The sequence below is a fragment of the Protomyctophum parallelum genome, assembly GCF_964188405.1.
Source record: "Protomyctophum parallelum genome assembly, chromosome: 8".
Lineage (NCBI taxonomy): Eukaryota > Metazoa > Chordata > Actinopteri > Myctophiformes > Myctophidae > Protomyctophum > Protomyctophum parallelum.
In genome coordinates this window covers 24,625,709-24,646,339 of record NC_139703.1, presented here as the reverse complement: position 1 = coordinate 24,646,339, position 20,631 = coordinate 24,625,709, and the positions used below count along the sequence as shown (strand labels likewise).

Below are 20,631 nucleotides of genomic sequence, written 5' to 3'. Positions count from 1 at the left end.
TACAACATTATACTGGTATGTATTGAATTAAATTAAGCAAGTAATTGGACCAAATCATTGTGTTTTTTGGTTCAAAGGGCCTCTTTGAGCTGGGAATCTTTTATCCGCTATATCTATCCCACTGAACTCAGTGCCCTGCTAGCTCTTTAGCGCTGACATCATGACCCTGTAGCACTTTTTGGACATAGAATATATCTCTGCTGTCGATCAGAAACCAGCTTTGTCCGAAATATGAACAAAAAAACACAACACTGCGTCATTAAAGTTGGTATGGTGACTTTATACGTGGTGTCAGCTCAATGTATCTTATATTATCATCACTTTACCCAAATACAGCTCAGTGTGTTCTTATATTATCATCACTTTACCCAAATACAGCTCAATGTGTTCTTATATTATCATCACTTTACCCAAATACAGCTCAATGTGTTCTTATATTATCATCACTTTACCCAAATACAGCTCAATGTGTTCTTATATTATCATCACTTTACCCAAATACAGCTCAATGTGTTCTTATATTATCATCACTTTACCCAAATACAGCTCAATGTGTTCTTATATTATCATCGCTGTACCCAAATACAGCTCAATGTGTTCTTATATTAACATCACTTTACCCAAATACAGCTCAATGTGTTCTTATATTATCATCACTTTACCCAAATACAGCTCAATGTGTTCTTATATTATCATCACTTTACCCAAATACAGCTCAATGTGTTCTTATATTATCAGTTACTTGGCCTCACTTCCAGAACCCACCCCACCTTAATGCTCTAGATGGGGCGTAGGGCACAATTAGGTCAGAGAGGTAGGAGGGAGAGAGACCATGAAGTGATCATTGAATATATATTTCAGAGTGAACATTTTTAACAAAAATATTGGCTTCTGGGGGGTCCCTGGAACTACATATTTTGAGATGGGGGTCCGTAGCCCAATAGAGATAATTCTGGGGGTCCTTGACATGAAAAAGGTTGAGCACCGCTGACATCCCCCCCCCATCCCCTCCCTTATCCCATACTGTAGCGTAGGCCTACATGTTTTCCCTTGTTTTACTTTCTTTATATGGTTTCCTGTTTTTTCATGTGTGTATATTCGTTGTATATTTGTTATGATGAATTGAAAATGGTGGACGCTGTTGTAAACAGGTCTTGTGCTTTTCATGGTTTCATCCACAAAGTATAGCAGTCTATTCTACATACTGTGAAATAAAGATTTCAATCAATCAATCAATCAATAACTACCCAAATCCAGCTCAATGTGTTAGGAGGTTTTTCACCATTAATGTGGAGATTAAAAAAAAAGAAAAAGAATGTCTGACTGTCATTCTGATCAATGATTCTAATCAAAACGACTATCTCCACACGTTGGAGTTAGATGTTTTGTCTGACAGTTGGAGGAGCCAATGGAGTTAGGAGGTTTAGTTAGAAGCACTTTTTAATACTTGTCATTGCTCTCCTCTCCTCTCCTCTCCTCTCCTCTCCTCTCCTCTCCTCTCCTCTCCTCTCCTCTCCTCTCCTCTCCTCTCCTCTCCTCTCCTCTCCTCTCCTCTCCTCTCCTCTCCTCTCCTCTCCTCTCCTCTCCCTCTCCTCTCCTCTCCTCTCCTCTCCTCTCCTCTCCTCTCCTCTCCTCTCCTCTCCTCTCCTCTCCTCTCCTCTCCTCTCCTCTCCTCTCCTCTCCCTCTCCTCTCCTCTCCAGCTGGATTCAGACCAGGAGGTAATGCGTGCGCGTCTCAGGAACGTCCAGGACAAGGTGATGTACACCCTGGTCTCCGTGCCCGACGGGAACGACATCTCCTCCATCTTTGAACTTGACCCCACAACCCTGAGGGGAGGAGACTCTCTGGTACCCAGGTAAATAATACATTAAACCCTGAGGGGAGGAGTCAGGTAAATAACACATTAAACCCTGAGGGGAGGAGTCAGGTAAATAACACATTAAACCCTGAGGGGAGGAGTCAGGTAAATAACACATTAAATAAACCCTGAGGGAGGAGTCAGGTAAATAATACATCTGAGACACAGAGTGAGTAGACAGGTTTCTGAACTGTCCCCAGCCCTCCTCTGAGACACAGAGTGAGTAGACAGGTTTCTGAACTGTCCCCAGCCCTCCTCTGAGACACAGAGTCAGTAGACAGGTTTCTAAACTGTCCACAGCCCTCGTCTGAGACACAGAGTGAGTAGACAGGTTTCTGAACTGTCCCCAGCCCTCCTCTGAGACACAGCGAGTAGACAGGTTTCTGAACTGTCCCCAGCCCTCCTCTGAGACACAGAGCGAGTAGACAGGTTTCTGAACTGTCCCCAGCCCTCCTCTGAGACACAGAGTGAGTAGACAGGTTTCTGAACTGTCCCCAGCCCTCCTCTAAGATAGTCGTCCTGTAATTGACATTTTACAAATCATCTAATGATTATCTATTGAAACTGTAATCATGGAAGCTTGTAGGGAAATCCATCTGCCTGCAAACATGCGATGAAGTTGTGCGTGTGCGTGTGCGTGTGCGTGTGTGTGTGTGTGTGTGTGTGTGTGCGCGTGTAGGAACTCGTACGTGCGTCTCAGACACCTGTGCACCAACACGTGGGTCCACAGCACTAACCATCCCATCGACAAGGAGGAGGAGAAACCGGTCATGCTGCGCGTGAGTTGAACCTTCACGCTCGTTCAACCCACTGTTTAACCCATTCTTTTGGTGTTTTAACTAAGCATTTTGTTATACTTTAGCTATTGGAAAATAGCAGATCTACAAGCTCATAGCGTGCCACCGAGTGGCGCACTACGAGCTTGTAGGTCTGCTATTTTTTGAAAAATCATAGAAATGCGGCACAAATCTAGTCAGGCCTAAATGGTTTCACATACAGTGTCTTTCTGAACCATTTAGGGATTTTGAAGTATAGATTATCTTTGCCACGTGAAGCTCTCAGAAGGTTCCCCTTCCATGACCTTTCCTAAATGTTCGATTCAAATCATCCTTTATTTGATTCTTTTTATAAAAAAATTCATCTGAAACATTTTCCAAATATGCATTTAAGCATACTTTTCTGCCTGCTGGGGGGAATGGGGGGGGGGGGGTAATCAGCTTGTGTAGTATACCTGGCTTATACAGTTTGTGTAGCACCTGGCCTATACAGTCATGCGACCTCATTATAAACGGCATTATAATTTATGGATAAAAAGCACCATATATAAATGCACCATTTTTACAGTATAGTATAAGTGACGTTCCGCCGGGGTCCTCGTCGCTCCACAGATCGGCACGTCGACGCTCAAGGAGGACAAGGAGGCGTTCGCCATCGTGCCCGTGTCGCCCGCCGAGGTGCGCGACCTGGACTTCGCCAACGACGCCAGCAAGGTGCTGGCCTCCATCGCTGGCAAGCTGGAGAAAGGAACCATCACGCAGAACGAGAGGAGGTAGGTTACGGCAGTGGTTCCCAAACTTTTTCATGCCAAGGACCCCCAAATTGACACTCATTCGCCCGTGGACCCCCATTAGAGAATATATGCCAAGGACCGCCATAATAGAAGATTTTTACGCCTCTGGCAGTGATTTTCACCGATTTTCATCCCCAAAGGCTTGACCAGAATTAGGTTACGGACCTCTCTGGGACCCCAATGTATATTGTAAAATCAGTTAATTGAACTCTGAGAGTTAAATTATGGACCCTAACGGGTCCATTTGGTTCCATTTGTACACTCTCTTGAGTTACAGACCCATTAGGGTTCATTTGGTTCCTAATTATCATTTAGCTGGGGACACCCTGGAACTCTCTCAAGGACAACCTGGGGTCCCCGGACCCAACTTTTGGAACCACTGGGTTACAGCACCATCTAGGAGGGAGGTTAGTTAGACCCTCCAAAAAAATGTTTATGCAATTGCATAATTTACTGCATAATCAGCCAAATGATGCAGATTATGCAGGGGTCCGTTTCTTCAAAAAGGAGGCGCAAAATCACGCAAACTTCCCGCGTATTTTGCAACTTCCCGCATATTTCACTGCATTAAATCACATAAAGTCCTGCATATTTTGCAACCTCTCGCATCTTTTCGCATATTTCGCATTTATGTTTTTTTTCATTTATTTTGCAACTTTCCGCATATTTCACCACTTCCCGCAATTTCACCACATACAATCACATGAAAACCTATATTCATCGCAAAATCAATGATTTTTGCCCGCGTCTTTCTGGACAGTCTGGTTAGAGCAGCCTGTCGGAACGATTCAAGATTCAAGATTCAAGAGTTTTATTGTCACACAGATGTACAAGTACAGCATTGTGAAAAACTTAGGTTAGGGGTGCTCCACAATACACAATAAAATATAAATAACAGTGCAACCCCATTTAAACGGTTATTTAAAAGGTTAAAAAAAACTCAGCCCTCAAGGCCTTAATACATGAATAAAGTGCATTGTTCATTTTGTTTAGCAGTCTTACGGCCTGGGGAAGGAAACTGCTCTTGAGCCTGGTTGTGCTGGCTTTGACGCTTCGGTACCGCTTTCCTGAGGGCAGCAACACGAAGAGTCTGTTATGGGGGTGTGTGGGGTCTTTGATGATTCTCCGCGACTTGCTGAGACAGCGCTGGTCGTACAGCTCCTCCAGACTGGGCAGCCGACATCCAGTGATGTGCTCGGCCGAGCGCACCACCCTCCTGAGAGCCTTGTGGTCTCTGTCTGTGCAGCTCCCATACCAGCTGGTGCAAGCTGCTTGTCAGCAGGCTCTCAATAGTCCCTCTGTAGAAGTTCTCAGGCCGAACTTCTTGCGGCGTCGGAGTCCATATAGGCGCTGTTGCGCTTTTGCAACCACCACCGTTGTGTGTAAGTTGCTCGTGGATGTTCACCCCCAAGTACTTAAAGGTTTCCACCCTCTCCACCACAGCGCCGTTGATGGTGACGGGAAGTTGTGGGTCCCTCCCCCGCCTGTAGTCCACGATGACCTCTTTGGTCTTGGAGACGTTCATCAGGAGATGATTTTCTTTACACCACTGCTCAAGGTTGTTCACTTCCTCTCTGTACGCTGCCTCGTCATCTCCGGTGATCAGCCCCACCACCACCGTATCATCGGCAAACTTCACAATGGTGTTTGAAGCATGTGTGGCCACACAGTCGTGGGCGTAGAGAGAGTAGAGGAGTGGACCGAGAACACAGCCCTGTGGCGCTCCTGTACCGAGAGTCAGTGGGGAGGAGGTGCAGTCGCCGACTCTCACCACCTGGGGGCGGCCCGTCAGAAAGTCCAGGATCCAGTCGCACAGAGCTGTGTGCAGACCCAGATCCTGAAGCTTACTGACGAGCCTAGATGGTACTATCGTGTTGAACGCTGAGCTGTAATCTCACGTAGGTGTTCCTCCCCTCCAGGTGGGAGAGGGCAGTATGAAGGACATGAGAGATCGCGTCCTCCGTGCTCCTGTTGGTGCGATAGGCAAACTGCAAGGGGTCCAAGGTGGGGGGGGAGCATAGGACATATTTGAGCTTTGACCAGTTGCTCAAAGCACTTGCTGGCTATAGGTGAGAGGCGGTATATGGATGTTTACACTGCAACTCACTCATGTTGTTGAGTGGAAGCGTGGAAATAGCTAAAATAGCTGATCTATAAATCAATGAATGGGTTAGTGTTGCCATTCTTGATGAATAATGAAAGTATTTAAGTCTGTCTGTAGAGTCAATGCTGCTTTGTTAGTTTTGTGTGTGTTTTATGTGTGTTTTATGTGGCATGTGTGCGTGCGTGGCGTGTGCGTGGTGTGCGTGCGTGCATGTCGTGTGTGGCATGTGTGTGTGCGTGCGTGCGTGCCGTGCGTGTCGTGCGTGGCGTGTGTGCGTTGCGTGCGTGGCATGTGTGCGTGCGTGTCGTGCGTGGCATGTGTGTGTGCGTGCGTGCCGTGCGTGTCTTGCATGTCGTGCGTGGCGTGTGTGCGTTCTCCAGAGCAGTGACCAAGCTCCTTGAAGACCTGGTCTTCTTCGTGGTGGACATCCCCAACAACGGTCAGGACGTCCTGGAGATCATGGTCAACAAACCCAACCGAGAGAGACAGAAACTGATGAGAGAGCAGAACATCCTCAAGCAGGTTAGCTCCCCCTAGTGGCAGGAGGTCAACAGGTTAGTGCAGCTCCCACAGAGTTATAAATAATAGAGACGGCACTGGAATTCCCCTCCCATCCACTTGCATGGAGCTGCTCACCCAGAAGATAGAGGGCAGTAGAGAACATGGAGTTGCTCACCCAGCAGATACCCCAAACCCTAACCTCAGTCTTAACCGGCCATGTCTGTTGGACTCCGTCATATCATATGTCTTTACCAGCTGCGGTGTAAAACTCGACTTTAGCGGCAAAAAAAACTAAAACTAAAAAACTGTTGTTTGCGGTTGGCACAAAGATAAGCAGGATTCCAACACGTCTTTATAACTTAGCCCAGCCATGCTACCTAGCTCGCTCCCAGAATGGGTTTTCAGGCTGTGGTAGAATATGACAACGCCCAACTCATGTAAAGAGAAACAAACATATTTCTGGCAGAAGCCCCCTTGGCGGGCTGATTTGAGAGAACATTCTGAAACAGGTTAGTGTAGTAATGTGTGTGTGTGTGTGTGTGTGTGTGTGTGTGTGTGTGTGTGTGTGTGTGTGTGTGTGTGTGTGTGCGTGTGCGTGTGCGTGTGCGTGTGCGTGCGAGCTCAGATCTTCAAGCTGCTGCAGGCTCCGTTCACGGACAGCGGGGGGGACGGTCCCATGCTGCGATTGGAGGAGCTGGCCGACCAGAGACACGCCCCCTTCAGGCACATCTGCCGCCTGTGTTACCGCGTGTTGCGTCACTCCCAGCAGGACTACCGCAAGAACCAGGTAATATATAAGTAATCTAAGTACATTAACATGCTATGGAATGTAAAGACCAACGTCTGGCACGCCAGAGATAAACGCCTTATAATTGAATGTCCTGTTGATCGTTGTCACGCCAACTCAATTAACCTCGTCCAATGGAAAATCCCCCTCTGCAGAATGTACACACACAGCAACAACCATATTACTGCTACAATGTCTCTCTCTCTCTCCCCCCCCCCCCCCCCCCCCCACACACACACCCCACACCCACACTGTTACTGCTGCACGTGTGCCACATTTACAGTGACCTCCCAGTGTTCCCACGTACTACACTAGTAGGAAGTACATTCACACACTCAATGAAACCATTGTCTGCTCTGCCCTGGCCAGGGATTGAGAGCGTTTTCACTAAACATTTTAAATCGTATTTGTCTCCACCAGGCCGAAGGCATGGGGAGAGAGTATGTTTTGCACTCCGTCTGTATGTGTTCGTCCGTGTGTGTGTGTGTGTGTGTGTGTGTGTGTGTGTGTGTGTCCGTCTGTGGCCAGCTAATCTCTGCCACCCATGGCTTGTTTTTAACATTATTCTTCACGACGATCCACCCGTTGATCGCTGAAAGACGGGTGGAAAGACAAAGTCAAAGAGTCTGGCAGAATCGTGGGGAAAAAAAACATGCCACTGCGATAATCTGTTTCTTTATTTTTTTATGATGTTTATATCATGCATCTTCCGACCTGAATAGTGACACGCCAACTTCAGGGCAAGAAGATTTTTTTTTGTTGTTCCATTTCCGAACCACCTTTGAGGGATCTAAACTCAGGGGTCTGTAACCTTTTTTTTTGTGCCATGCTTTTATTTTCTACATAGTCAGTGTGCCTGCATGTGAGAAGGGTGCCACTCCTTCTTACGCCTTTGATGTAAGTCTGGCGTGCACGTCTCATCGCCAAACAGTTCATATACCTTAATGTTGTGTGTTTCTATGTGTGTGTGTATGTGTCTCACAGGAGTACATCACCAAGCAGTTCATACCTTAACCCATTTTGGGGCGGGCACCCCTTTTGGTGTTAGCATTATGTTATGCTTTAGCTATTGAAAAATAGCAGATCTACAAGCTCATAGCGCGCCACCGAGTGGTGCGCTACAAGCTTGTAGGTCTGCTATTTTTGAAAAATCGAAGAACGACTGACATAGAAACATAGCTTTTACAGAAAACTGTCAGGATGTAGAAGACATTTTTAGAATCTGATCTCGGGTCAGAATGGGTTAATGTTGTGTGTTTCTCTCTGTGTGTGTGTGTGTGTGTGTGTGTGTGTGTGTGTGTGTGTGTGTGTGTGTGTGTGTGTGTGTGTGTGTGTGTGTGTATGTGTCTCACAGGAGTACATCGCCAAGCAGTTCCGCTTCATGCAGAAGCAGATCGGGTACGACGTCCTGGCCGAAGACACCATCACCGCTCTGCTGCACAACAACCGCAAGCTGCTGGAGAAGCACATCACCGCCGCAGAGATAGACACGTTCGTCAGCCTGGTCCGCAAGAACCGGGAGCCCAGGTACTGGTCTGGTCCATTAGAACCCAGGTACTGGTCTGGTCCATTAGAACCCAGAACCCAGGTAGAGCAATTAGGGGTTCAGAGTCTTGCTCATGCAAGGACACTAACTCTGGGGGAGCCCACAGGGATCAAACTGGAAACCTCACGGTTCCCATCCGGCCACTGTATACCCCTGTGCCACGTGGCCCCTGGAGACCCCTGGGGACCACACAGTGGTTGACTATTCTCATGGCAGACCCTTGAACAGTGTTGGTGTCAGGTTTGGTGCAGATCAGATAGCAACGGTTCGCCTCACAGCTCTCCATGTTACGTTTGTGACGTCCACCTCCCTCCCTCCATCTAGCTTATATCGTGTCTGTAGGTCAGTGGTTTTCAACCAGTGGACCTTGATATTAAACTGCTGTAGGTGATGGATGCCTAGGGATCGCTTGTTTTACACCGCCAGGTACTAGCAGTAGCTAGTATTGGGACGCCCACCCGGGCGGGGGTTTCTCACGTTCTAACACAGACAGAAAACCCATTCTGGTAGCCACCTCGCTAGCATGCTGGGCTAGTCAATCCTGCTGCCGCCACTATTTTTCCAACATTGATTGATTGATTGATTGAAATATTTATTAACAGTTTGCAGAATTACAGTACATTTCAAGCACAAACTCAATACAAAGACTGTTAACTGTGAGTGGACGACCAAATGAAGCATTACACTTGTTTACAAGAGGGTCCACCATGTTCAATTCATCAAAACATTTAGAGACGTACAAATAGACACTACTATATAGACAAAGAACAGAACAGGACTACTTTTTTTTGGCCAAAAACAAATTTGTGGTTGGTTAAAGCTGATACGTGGCTGGTTAAAACCGATATGATACCGCGATGATAATTTGCCCAGTCAATCATTTTGATCCACACTATACGCGCCTGGGGTTAGGGTTAGAGTTAGGGTTAGATTTAGTGTCAGGAGGCATTATGACCACTCGCGTGCGGTCAAAATGAACACGGCAGAGCGCCCACTGACAACCAATCACAAGCCAAGTTTGGAAATCGTCTCCTATGGACACAATAATCGCTCTCCCTCTAGGCAGTTTTAATATAGCATAACATAACGGGACGTTAACATAGTGTCGCTTTGATAACACATGACTTACGTTAAATGTAAAATGATCCGTGGAATGTGTACGTGCGTGTGTGTGTGTGTGTGTGACCCTCACTGTTGCTGCGTATATGTTTTAATGTTAGTCTCGTGCGTTAAGTGTCAACGTTTAGAATGTTTAATGTGAGTCTGCTGAATGCGTTTAATGCATCACGCTTTATCCAAGTCTGGTGATTTAAAGACGATCGAATTAATGAATGAATGGCTGGCGGGGGATGCTGTGCTCATTGGACACGGTAATCACATGTGTAAAAAGGAGTACATTGTTTGGCCCGGGGCTTGTGCTCTATATATGCATATATGTGGTATATAGTACATGTAATCGAATTCCGCCGGCAGATTGAATTGACGGTAGAATCATGTGTGTCTCACAGCCAGGTGCTTGGCTTGGTTTTATGTCCTTCTCACGCACGTTAACGATTCCTTAGCAGAGGTCAGCTGGGTGTCTCAGAGGATGGTGTTGCCACCTCGTAATGCGGCGCTTTTCAAACCTGTGCGTGCGTGCGTGCGTGCGTGCGTGCGTGCATGTGTGGTTCTGTACCTCTCACAATGAACTGGTGGTTGTGGTTGTGTTTTTTAGGTTCCTGGACTACCTCTCAGACCTGTGTGTGTGTGTGTGTGTGTGTGTGTGTGTGTGTGTGTGTGTGTGTGTGTGTGTGTGTGTGTGTGTGTGTGTGTGTGTGTGTGTGTGTGTGTGTGTGTGTGTGACCCAGGAGTAGGACTCTGTGGTTAATTGTGTTCTTTAGGTTCCTGGACTACCTCTCAGACCTGTGTGTGTGTGTGTGTGTGTGTGTGTGTGTGTGTGTGTGTGTGTGTGTGTGTGTCTGACGCAGGACTCTGTGGTTAATTGTGTTCTTTAGGTTCCTGGACTACCTCTCTGACCTGTGTGTGTGTGTGTGTGTGTGTGTGTGTGTGTGTGTGTGTGTGTGTGTGTGTGTGTGTGTGTGTGTGTGTCTGACCCAGGACTCTGTGGTTAATTGTGTTCTTTAGGTTCCTGGACTACCTCTCAGACCTGTGTGTGTGTGTCTGACCCAGGAATCTGTGGTTAATTGTGTTCTTTAGGTTCCTGGACTACCTCTCAGACCTGTGTGTGTGTGTGTGTGTGTGTGTGTGTGTTTGTGTCTGACCCAGGACTCTGTGGTTAATTGTGTTCTTTAGGTTCCTGGACTACCTCTCAGACCTGTGTGTGTGTGTGTCTGACCCAGGAATCTGTGGTTAATTGTGTTCTTTAGGTTCCTGGACTACCTCTCAGACCTGTGTGTGTGTGTGTGTGTGTGTGTGTGTTTGTGTCTGACCCAGGAATCTGTGGTTAATTGTGTTCTTTAGGTTCCTGGACTACCTCTCAGACCTGTGTGTGTGTGTGTGTGTGTGTGTGTGTGTGTGTGTGTCTGACCCAGGAATCTGTGGTTAATTGTGTTCTTTAGGTTCCTGGACTACCTCTCAGACCTGTGTGTGTGTGTCTGACCCAGGAATCTGTGGTTAATTGTGTTCTTTAGGTTCCTGGACTACCTCTCAGACCTGTGTGTGTGTGTGTCTGACCCAGGAATCTGTGGTTAATTGTGTTCTTTAGGTTCCTGGACTACCTCTCAGACCTGTGTGTTTCCATGAACAAGTCCATCCCCGTGACCCAGGAGCTGATCTGTAACGCCGTGCTGGACCCAGCCAACGGAGACATCCTCATAGAGACCAAGTGAGTCACTTGTACCTGTAATACCTAGAATGTTAACCACAGCATCTACATTATGTTAGGATACGGGCACATATACGTGTCAACAGGCGGCAAGAAAGCGCCTAGACCAGACGCCTGGTCTAGGCACTTTCTTCTCAATGTTTTTGGCCGGGGACCCCCGGAAATGCTTTGGCAATGTCTCGGTTTATTTAGGTAATGTTGGGTGTTGTCCCCCCCGCCCCCAACAGGCTGGTGTTGTCCCGGTTAGGGTTAGTTTATTCAGGTAAAGTTGGGTGTTGTCCCCCCGCCCCCAACAGGCTGGTGCTGTCCCGGTTAGGGTTAGTTTATTTAGGTAATGTTGGGTGTTGTCCCCCCCGCCCCCAACAGGCTGGTGCTGTCCCGGTTAGGGTTAGTTTATTTAGGTAAAGTTGGGTGTTGTCCTCCTTGCCCCCAACAGGCTGGTGCTGTCCCGGTTAGGGTTAGTTTATTTAGGTAATGTTGGGTGTTGTCCCCCCTGCCCCCAACAGGCTGGTGCTGTCCCGGTTAGGGTTAGTTTATTTAGGTAATGTTGGGTGTTGTCCCCCCTGCCCCCAACAGGCTGGTGCTGTCCCGGTTAGGGTTAGTTTATTTAGGTAATGTTGGGTGTTGTCCCCCCTGCCCCCAACAGGCTGGTGCTGTCCCGGTTAGGGTTAGTTTATTTAGGTAATGTTGGGTGTTGTCCCCCCTGCCCCCAACAGGCTGGTGCTGTCCCGGTTAGGGTTAGTTTATTTAGGAAATGTTGGGTGTTGTCCCCCCCGCCCCCAACAGGCTGGTGCTGTCCCGGTTAGGATTAGTTTATTTAGGTAATGTTGGGTGTTGTCCCGCCCCCAACAGGCTGGTGCTGTCCCGGTTCGAGGTGGAGGGCGCGTCCCTCGGGGAGAACTCGGTGGAGTCGGAGGAGGATGAGGAGGAGGTGTGGCTCTTCTGGAAGGACCGCCAGAAGGAGGTCCGCAGCAAGAGCATACGAGAGCTGGCACAGGACGCCAAGGACCTGGGCCAATCAGAGGACCAGGAGGTCATCAGCTACTACAGGTAATAAACCCCGCCCACAAGGACCTGGGCCAATCAGAGGACCAGGAGGACATCAGCTACTACAGGTAATAAACCCCGCCCACAGGGACCTGGGCCAATCAGAGGACCAGGAGGTCATCAGCTACTACAGGTAATAAACCCCGCCCACAGGGACCTGGGCCAATCAGAGGACCAGGAGGTCATCAGCTACTACAGGTAATAAACCCCGCCCACAGGGACCTGGGCCAATCAGAGGACCAGGAGGTCATCAGCTACTACAGGTAATAAACCCCGCCCACAGGGACCTGGGCCAATCAGAGGACCAGGAGGTCATCAGCTACTACAGGTAATAAACCCCGCCCACAGGGACCTGGGCCAATCAGAGGACCAGGAGGTCATCAGCTACTACAGGTAATAAACCCCGCCCACAGGGACCTGGGCCAATCAGAGGACCAGGAGGTCATCAGCTACTACAGGTAAACCCCACCCACAAGGACCTGGGCCAATCAGAGGACCACGAGGTCATCAGCTACTACGTAAACCATAGACATAGAAAGGTAGACGGCTCCTTCAACATGGAGGCAAGCTTTCCCGATATTCCTTGCGAAGCATAGCGAAAGCTCCCTTGGATTGAATAATTCCCGGAAAAGACGCGCTGTGATTGGCCAGTAGTCACTTGAGTGGCGGCCACGCAGAGTGCCTTCCGCACTTCCGCTTGACATCCGCCTTCGTTGGAGACACCTGTGTGCTGTCCGGTACGAGTTGATCCACTCATTATTGGCCATAAAGGGGCAATGCTACACGTTCTGTTTAAACACATAACCTATATTTACACGGCATGGCGACGTGGTGACGCAACCGCAGGCTTCCGTAGCAACATGACGTGTCATCGTGTCCTCCACATAATTGCTGACGCCCCTATGCTTGCCGACAGTGACCAAACGGTGACCAGATGGGTTGAACTGTGTTCAGAGAATATGGCCAGAGACCAAGCTGAGCAGACACTGTGTTACAGCACTGCAGTAGCCGGTTGATAATGATAATATTACGATATTCGATATATTGCCATATTCAGAAGAGATTTCATCAATGCTATATCAGTATCTGTAACTGAAAATGAAAAGAAAATAACCATAAAAGGCAAAAATCTGGAATTGTGTATTCATTCCAGAATCTTACAACATTTTTTGTGTCACAAACTGGCCAATAAGTACATGAATCTTGCCTCATCCAAACAGTAAAACACTGTCCGCAACTTTGCAAACTGTCCACAACAACGGGTACCACTACTAGCACTAACTGATCTATATAAAAATATTCGATATATTGCGGTATTGCCGGGAGGCCGATATATCGGGAGAGGACGTACCGCTTTATCGAAATATTGGCACAACCCTTGTAACTGGACAGGGCAGCCCACGTTTAGCTGCTCACCGGTTCAGAGGGTGACCAGTTAACGGACAGGGCCGTGTGTTCTCAGCGGTTCGGAGGACCAGTAACCGGACAGCCCTCAGACGGCGGGAGCATACACCGCTTGTGGTGTCACTCTATAAATGACGCCGGACATTTGAGAGATGACAACATGAGCAACGAGGAAGAGGACGAGACGCGATTCCACTCCGACCAGGAAGGGGGCGAGAAGTGTTTCTACACCGACGAGGAAGAGGATGATTGGAACTTGTACTCCAAAGAAGGAGAGGGCAATGCAAACTTACACTCAGAAGAGGGGGAGGGCGATGCGAACTTATACTCCAAAGAAGGAGAGGGCAATGCAAACTTACACTCAGAAGAGGGGGAGGGCGATGCAAACTTACACTCCAAAGAAGGAGAGGGCAATGCAAACTTACACTCAGAAGAGGGGGAGGGCGATGCAAACTTACACTCCAAAGAGGGAGAGGGCCATGCAAACTTATATTCCAAAGAGGGAGAGGGCCATGCAAACTTATACTCGAACGAGGAAGAGGATGATTGGAACTTATACTCCAAAGAGGGAGAGGGCAATGCGAACTTATACTCCAAAGAGGGAGAGGGCAATGCGAACTTATATTCCAAAGAGGGAGAGGGCCATGCAAACTTTTACTCCAAAGAGGGAGAGGGCCATGCAAACTTATACTCCAAAGAGGGAGAGGGCGATGCGAACTTATACTCCAAAGAGGGAGAGGGCCATGCAAACTTATATTCCAAAGAGGGAGAGGGCCATGCAAACTTATATTCCAAAGAGGGAGAGGGCCATGCAAACTTATATTCCAAAGAGGGAGAGGGCCATGCAAACTTACACTCCAAAGAGGGAGAGGGCCATGCAAACTTATATTCCAAAGAGGGAGAGGGCCATGCAAACTTATATTCCAAAGAGGGAGAGGGCCTTGCAAACTTATACTTGAACGAGGAAGAGGATGATTGGAACTTGTACTCCCAAGACGGGCAGGGCAATGTAAACGTATACTCCAAAGAGGGTGATTTGAGCGTCTACTCCAAAGAGGGAGAAGGCGATGCGAACCTATACTCCAATGAGGAAGATGGCGATTCCAACTTATACTCCAAAGACTGCGAGAGGCTGTCCGACGGGAGCGATTGGAGTTTCTACACCGACGAGGAAGAGAAGCGATTCTACTCCAACGATGAAGCGGACAACGGCGAGACCGGCTCCTACTCCAAAGAGGAAGAGGGCGATTCGAGATTCCACACCAGCGAGGAGGAGACCCGCTTCTACTCGGCGGAGGAGGAGGCGAGCTTCTACGCCAACGCCGAGGCGTACTGGCAGAACGTGCGTCCCACCGTGGACGGTATGCTGGGTGAGTACGGCAGCATCCACGACATTGACCTGGTGGCGTCGCACGCCTTCCTACGGCCGTTCCTCGGCGGCGAGGAGGAGGAGGGGGAGGGGGACAAGGCGGACACAGGCCGCGCCCTGGACTGTGGCGCGGGCATCGGCCGCGTCACCAAGGGCCTGCTGCTGCCGCTGTTCGACGTCGTCGACATGGTGGACTCGTCGCGGGCCTTCCTGGACGAGGCCGCCTCCTACCTGGGCGGTGGCGCCGAGCGCGTCGGCGAATGCTTCTGCTGCGGCCTGCAGGACTTTGTGCCGGAGCCGGGGCGCTACGACCTCATCTGGATCCAGTGGGTCGTGGGTCACCTGACGGACGAGCACCTGGTGGGGTTCCTGGCGCGCTGCGGCGCCGCCCTGCGGCCCGGCGGCCTGGTGGTGGTGAAGGACAACGTGGCGCGCCACGGCGACGGCGCTGTGTGGGACCCGGAGGACAGCAGCGTGTGCCGCGAGCTCCGCGTGCTGCGGAGGCTCGTCCGCCGCGCCGGGCTGAAAGTCGTCGCACAGGAGAGGCAGAGGGACTTCCCCACCGAGATATACCAGGTGCACATGCTGGCCCTCAGGTAGAGATCTACTAGAGATATACCAGGTTCACATGCTGGCCCTCAGGTAGAGATCTATTAGAGATATACCAGGTGCACATGCTGGCCCTCAGGTAGAGATCTACTAGAGATATACCAGGTTCACATGCTAGCCCTCAGGTAGAGATCTATTAGAGATATACCAGGTGCACATGCTGGCCCTCAGGTAGAGATCTATTAGAGATATACCAGGTGCACATGCTGGCCCTCAGGTAGAGATATACCAGGTTCACATGCTGGCCCTCAGGTAGAGATATACCAGGTGCACATGCTGGCCCTCAGGTAGAGATATACCAGGTGCACATGCTGGCCCTCAGGTAGAGATATACCAGGTGCACATGCTGGCCCTCAGGTAGAGATATATCAGGTGCGCATGCTGGCCCTCAGGTAGAGATATACCAGGTGCGCATGCTGGCCCTCAGGTAGAGATATACCAGGTGTGCATGCTGGCCCTCAGGTAGAGATATACCAGGTGCGCATGCTGGCCCTCAGGTAGAGATATACCAGGTGCACATGCTGGCCCTCAGGTAGAGATAAACCAGGTTCACATGCTGGCCCTCAGGTAGAGATAAACCAGGTTCACATGCTGGCCCTCAGGTAGAGATATACCAGGTGCACATGCTGGCCCTCAGGTAGAGATAAACCAGGTTCACATGCTGGCCCTCAGGTAGAGATAAACCAGGTGCACATGCTGGCCCTCAGGTAGAGATAAACCAGGTTCACATGCTGGCCCTCAGGTAGAGATAAACCAGGTGCACATGCTGGCCCTCAGGTAGAGATATACCAGGTTCACATGCTGGCCCTCAGGTAGAGATAAACCAGGTGCACATGCTGGCCCTCAGGTAGAGATATACCAGGTGCACATGCTGGCCCTCAGGTAGAGATATACCAGGTGCATATGCTGGCCCTCAGGTAGAGATATACCAGGTGCACATGCTGGCCCTCAGGACATCAGGTGTGTGACCTGGAGGTCACACACCTGATGCTGAGAGTGTCTAGAGGGGCGGGACTGCTGCCGTATGTATTTTCCCCGGAAACTATATTTTTCCGACCAATTACAACGCTTGTTTCATTCAAGGAGAATGAAGACAGATTGCGAAGCGTGCCATTTCCTGGGGGCGGGTTCTTCCGTTTCGTCGCTCAACCGACTATACTGTAGGTTGTCTCGCCCAGTGTGCAGATACGGAGAGAACGTGAAAGACGCTGCACCTTTATGTGTTATAGTTTGTTTTTCTTGTTTCCAATGTCTGCTTAGATTTAATAGCTTGCTACTTTAGTTTATTTTTTGGAAAAGGCTTTTTTTAGTTGAGTTCTGATGTTTTATTTATTTCATTAGTTCATTTATGTTTTAATATGGATTAGTCAGGGATCAGATTCAACAAACCATGCCCAAATTGCAGGTCTGCAAGTTGCATTTTATTTTTATTATTTATTTTATTTTAGCAATTATTTTGACGGGGGCTAAAAACCAAGGGCATTCTCTCTTAACATTTTAGTTTACACAAAAGAGTTTCAGTTAGTTATATATTTGTGGGCGCTAGCCCAGCTTTGTGTGTCTGTATGGACCAAGGAATGTGGTGATGTATGATGATAAGAGCGCCCCTCACTTCACATGATTTTTTGTAAATCCTAATTTTTTACTTCACTTAACTGACATGTTATGGTATGCTTGTTTGTTTGTTTTGGAGGAGCGCTAGCCCCTCCAATGCATGGCTTTTGAAGATTACATCATATGGAAGCCAAGTCTATGGACTTTTAATGTTTGTTTAGAGCACTAAATGACAACGTAAGACGTCATGCGGCCGATATAAATACCAGCCAGGGACTCACTTCAGAGTCACTACAGTGGGCCAGTCCCTCACTTCACACAAGTGTGATTTATAACTAGAAAAAGTGCCGTTCTGGGCACAGGTCTCCACCAGAATTCTTCGTCAGCCTAGTGGGAATATGCGTGCACAGTTTCATGGCAATCGGACGCTGCGTTGAGGAGTTGTGGCGATTTGTACAAAGCGGGCTACTCCTGAAAACTGTAGGAGCCAATCGTGGCCAATCAGGATGGAATATGAGAAATCAAACAAACCTGTCTTGATCACATGACTATGGAGATCATGTGTACCGATTTGCGTGAAATTTGGATAAAATCTGAAGGAGTAATAATAGAAAATGTGTTTTACATATGTCGGCCTCCTGGTGGCGCTATAAAGAGCAGATGTGAAAAATTCCAGACAAAGGTTTTTCCTTGGCCTCTAGGGAGTTGGCATACAAAGTTATCCACAGATCCGTGCAGTTAGAGGTAAAAACACTTTTCGCCCAGTTATAGCGCCACCTTGAGGCTGAGTTGAAATTGTTCATGTGGCATTTCGTCCTCGGCCTAGTGGGAATGTGGGTGCACAATTTCACGGAAATCACGCGATGTGTTCATGATTTGCAGCATTTTGTTTGAAACTGAGCACTCCTGTGAACTTTGGAAGCCAATCTTAACCAATCAGGATGGAGTGTGAGAAATCTGAAAGACCAGTTTCGTTGAATGGCTCTACAATTTACAATTTACAATTTAGGCATTTAGCAGACGCTCTTAATCCAGAGCGACTTACATTTAAGCAAGAACAAAAGCATGGGAATACATCACATAAAAGCATTTATCAATATCATGAAACATGCGTAAGCTAAGAAAGTAACAGTGGAATATCTATATAATGAAACTATACATACACTATACATATAAACTATACATATTTACTACTATGCTATACATATGTACTATGGCGTGCTATAACTATATACAATACAAAGAGAGACTGTGTACCAATTTGCGTGATGTTTGGACAAAATCTGTAGGTGTACTGTACAAAAACTTGTTTTGCACAAAGCGGCCTGCTGGTGGCGCTATAACCGCTAAGTGCAACCGAGCGCTCAATGTTAAAGCCCAGCTGGCACGGGGTTTCCTCGTCATGAATCCACGGGTCCGCCTGCAGTCCTTCCTCTTACCACTAGGGCCCAGTGCTTCAACGTTGGAGCGCCTCACTGGCCCCTTGTGTCTGACCAGTATGTCAACTGACTATAACTGCCTGTTCTCATACTGGCTGACTGACTGTCTGTTCTCCTATGGAGCACACTGGCAGTGTTTATGTCCTTTGTACAAGGACTTCTTGTGGACATATATACATATTTCAAATGTGTGTTTGCCAGGATGTGTCTGGACCAACGGTGTCTCTGTGTGTGTGTGTGTGTGTGTGTGTGTGTGTGTGTGTGTGTGTGTGCGTGTGTGCGTGCGTGCGTGTAGGTATCAGCTCAACCTGTTTGCCAGGATGTGTCTGGACAGACAGTATCTGGCCATCAACAAGATCTCGGGCCAGCTGGACGTGGACCTGATCCTGCGCTGCATGTCTGACGAGGACCTTCCCTACGACCTGCGGGCGTCCTTCTGCCGCATGATGCTGCACATGCACGTGGACCGGGACCCCCAGGAGCAGGTATTAAAACCCATTCTGACCTGAGATCAGATTCATATGTGGTTTCCACTGTGGACACACACTGGTCTGATCAACCCATTCTGACCTGAGATCAGATTCTAAAAATGTCTGTTTGAAAATGACAGTTCTCTGTAAAAGCTATGTTTCTATGTCAGTCAAAAATAGCAGACCTACAAGCTCGTAGAGTGCCACTCGGTGGCGCGCTATGAGCTTGTAGATCTGCTATTTTTCAATAGCTAAAGCATAACGTAATGCTAACACCAAAAGGGGTTCCCGCCCCAAAATGGGTTAAACATGATGTTGCACATGCACGTAGACGGGGACCCCTACTCCGCCAAAAAAAAACAGGGGTTTCACTTCGATTCAAAGCACAGCAGAGTGCGGATCACCACCGCAGGTGTGAATGCAATCGCAGGGAGTGAATGTGCCATTGTGGGATGAACAATTTGGTATTTTGACACACGAGAAGGAAGGAGAAGGCATTATTACGCAGCAACGCGTAAAGATGTCCCGTGGACACACGTGGTCCAATGAAGGGATAAGCCCTTATTGCAATATGGCCAGACCATCATAGGCTTATGCTGAAGGTATAAAACAAGTTGGTAAAGTTGTAGACATCCGTTATTGCTCACGCACGCACACACACACACACACACACACACACACACACACACACACACACACACACACACACACACACACACACACATACACACATACACACATACACACACACACACATACACACATCCCAGTCCCCGACGATACACACTGCAACCACGTCACTTTAGGTCCTAAAGTCCTAACTATTACTCAAAGTACATATTTTTTAACACATGTATATTTCACTGTGTAGTTTTATGAATTGAACAAATTGATAAAGTCATCTGCTGCGTTTCCAGTTGCTGCGGATGACAGCGCAGTGTGAAGGCAAACGCAGAACATTTAATATGCAAAAATGATGCAACTTCTCCGCCCATTCGCATCGAGTCTACCAAATTAGAGGTGTGCTACATAAGTTGAGCCAAATAGGCCCGTAGCAAGTGCTATGGGCTAAAATGGAGGCATGCTGATGCTGCACATAGACCCCAGACCCTCAGAAAACAGGTATTATTAGACCCAACAGAAAACATGTGTTCAGCCAAATGGCGCAGATTATATGCAGGGGTCAATTTATTTCAAATAACGGGCGCATGATGCCGCAAACTTTCCGCATATTTCACAACTTTCCGCATATTTCACATTAAAACAATGTCCGCATGTTTTGTAACTTTACGCATATTGCTATATCACCTCATAAAATCACATAAAAATCCAGCATATTTCATCGCAAATTCAAGGCAATCTGGAAGGTCTGTATTATGATGCTGCACATGTAGACTCCATGAAAGTGAAGATGCCAAAAGTGATTGGCCGGAATGACATTTGCGATGATTAGATTGGCATTGATGTATCGATTTTTACCTTATTTTGTGAATTGTTTATGAATCATTGAAAATAAGAAATGCCATTTATTTTCACCACCCACTACAG

General features: G+C 48.1%; 1 protein-coding gene across 1 annotated transcript in view; it reads left to right on the top strand.

Annotated features, from left to right (window-relative positions):
- LOC310862965 (inositol 1,4,5-trisphosphate-gated calcium channel ITPR1-like) overlaps nucleotides 1–20,631 on the top strand; it is a 146,788-nt gene that overhangs the window by 37,088 nt on the left and 89,069 nt on the right. Inside the window, exons 12-20 of the mRNA XM_083771087.1 lie at nucleotides 1,702–1,856; nucleotides 2,539–2,638; nucleotides 3,248–3,408; nucleotides 5,914–6,055; nucleotides 6,660–6,821; nucleotides 8,176–8,348; nucleotides 11,072–11,191; nucleotides 12,044–12,241; nucleotides 18,909–19,098. Coding sequence (XP_083627213.1) covers nucleotides 1,702–1,856; nucleotides 2,539–2,638; nucleotides 3,248–3,408; nucleotides 5,914–6,055; nucleotides 6,660–6,821; nucleotides 8,176–8,348; nucleotides 11,072–11,191; nucleotides 12,044–12,241; nucleotides 18,909–19,098 — 1,401 coding nt within the window. The remainder of the gene's footprint in view (nucleotides 1–1,701; nucleotides 1,857–2,538; nucleotides 2,639–3,247; nucleotides 3,409–5,913; nucleotides 6,056–6,659; nucleotides 6,822–8,175; nucleotides 8,349–11,071; nucleotides 11,192–12,043; nucleotides 12,242–18,908; nucleotides 19,099–20,631) is intronic.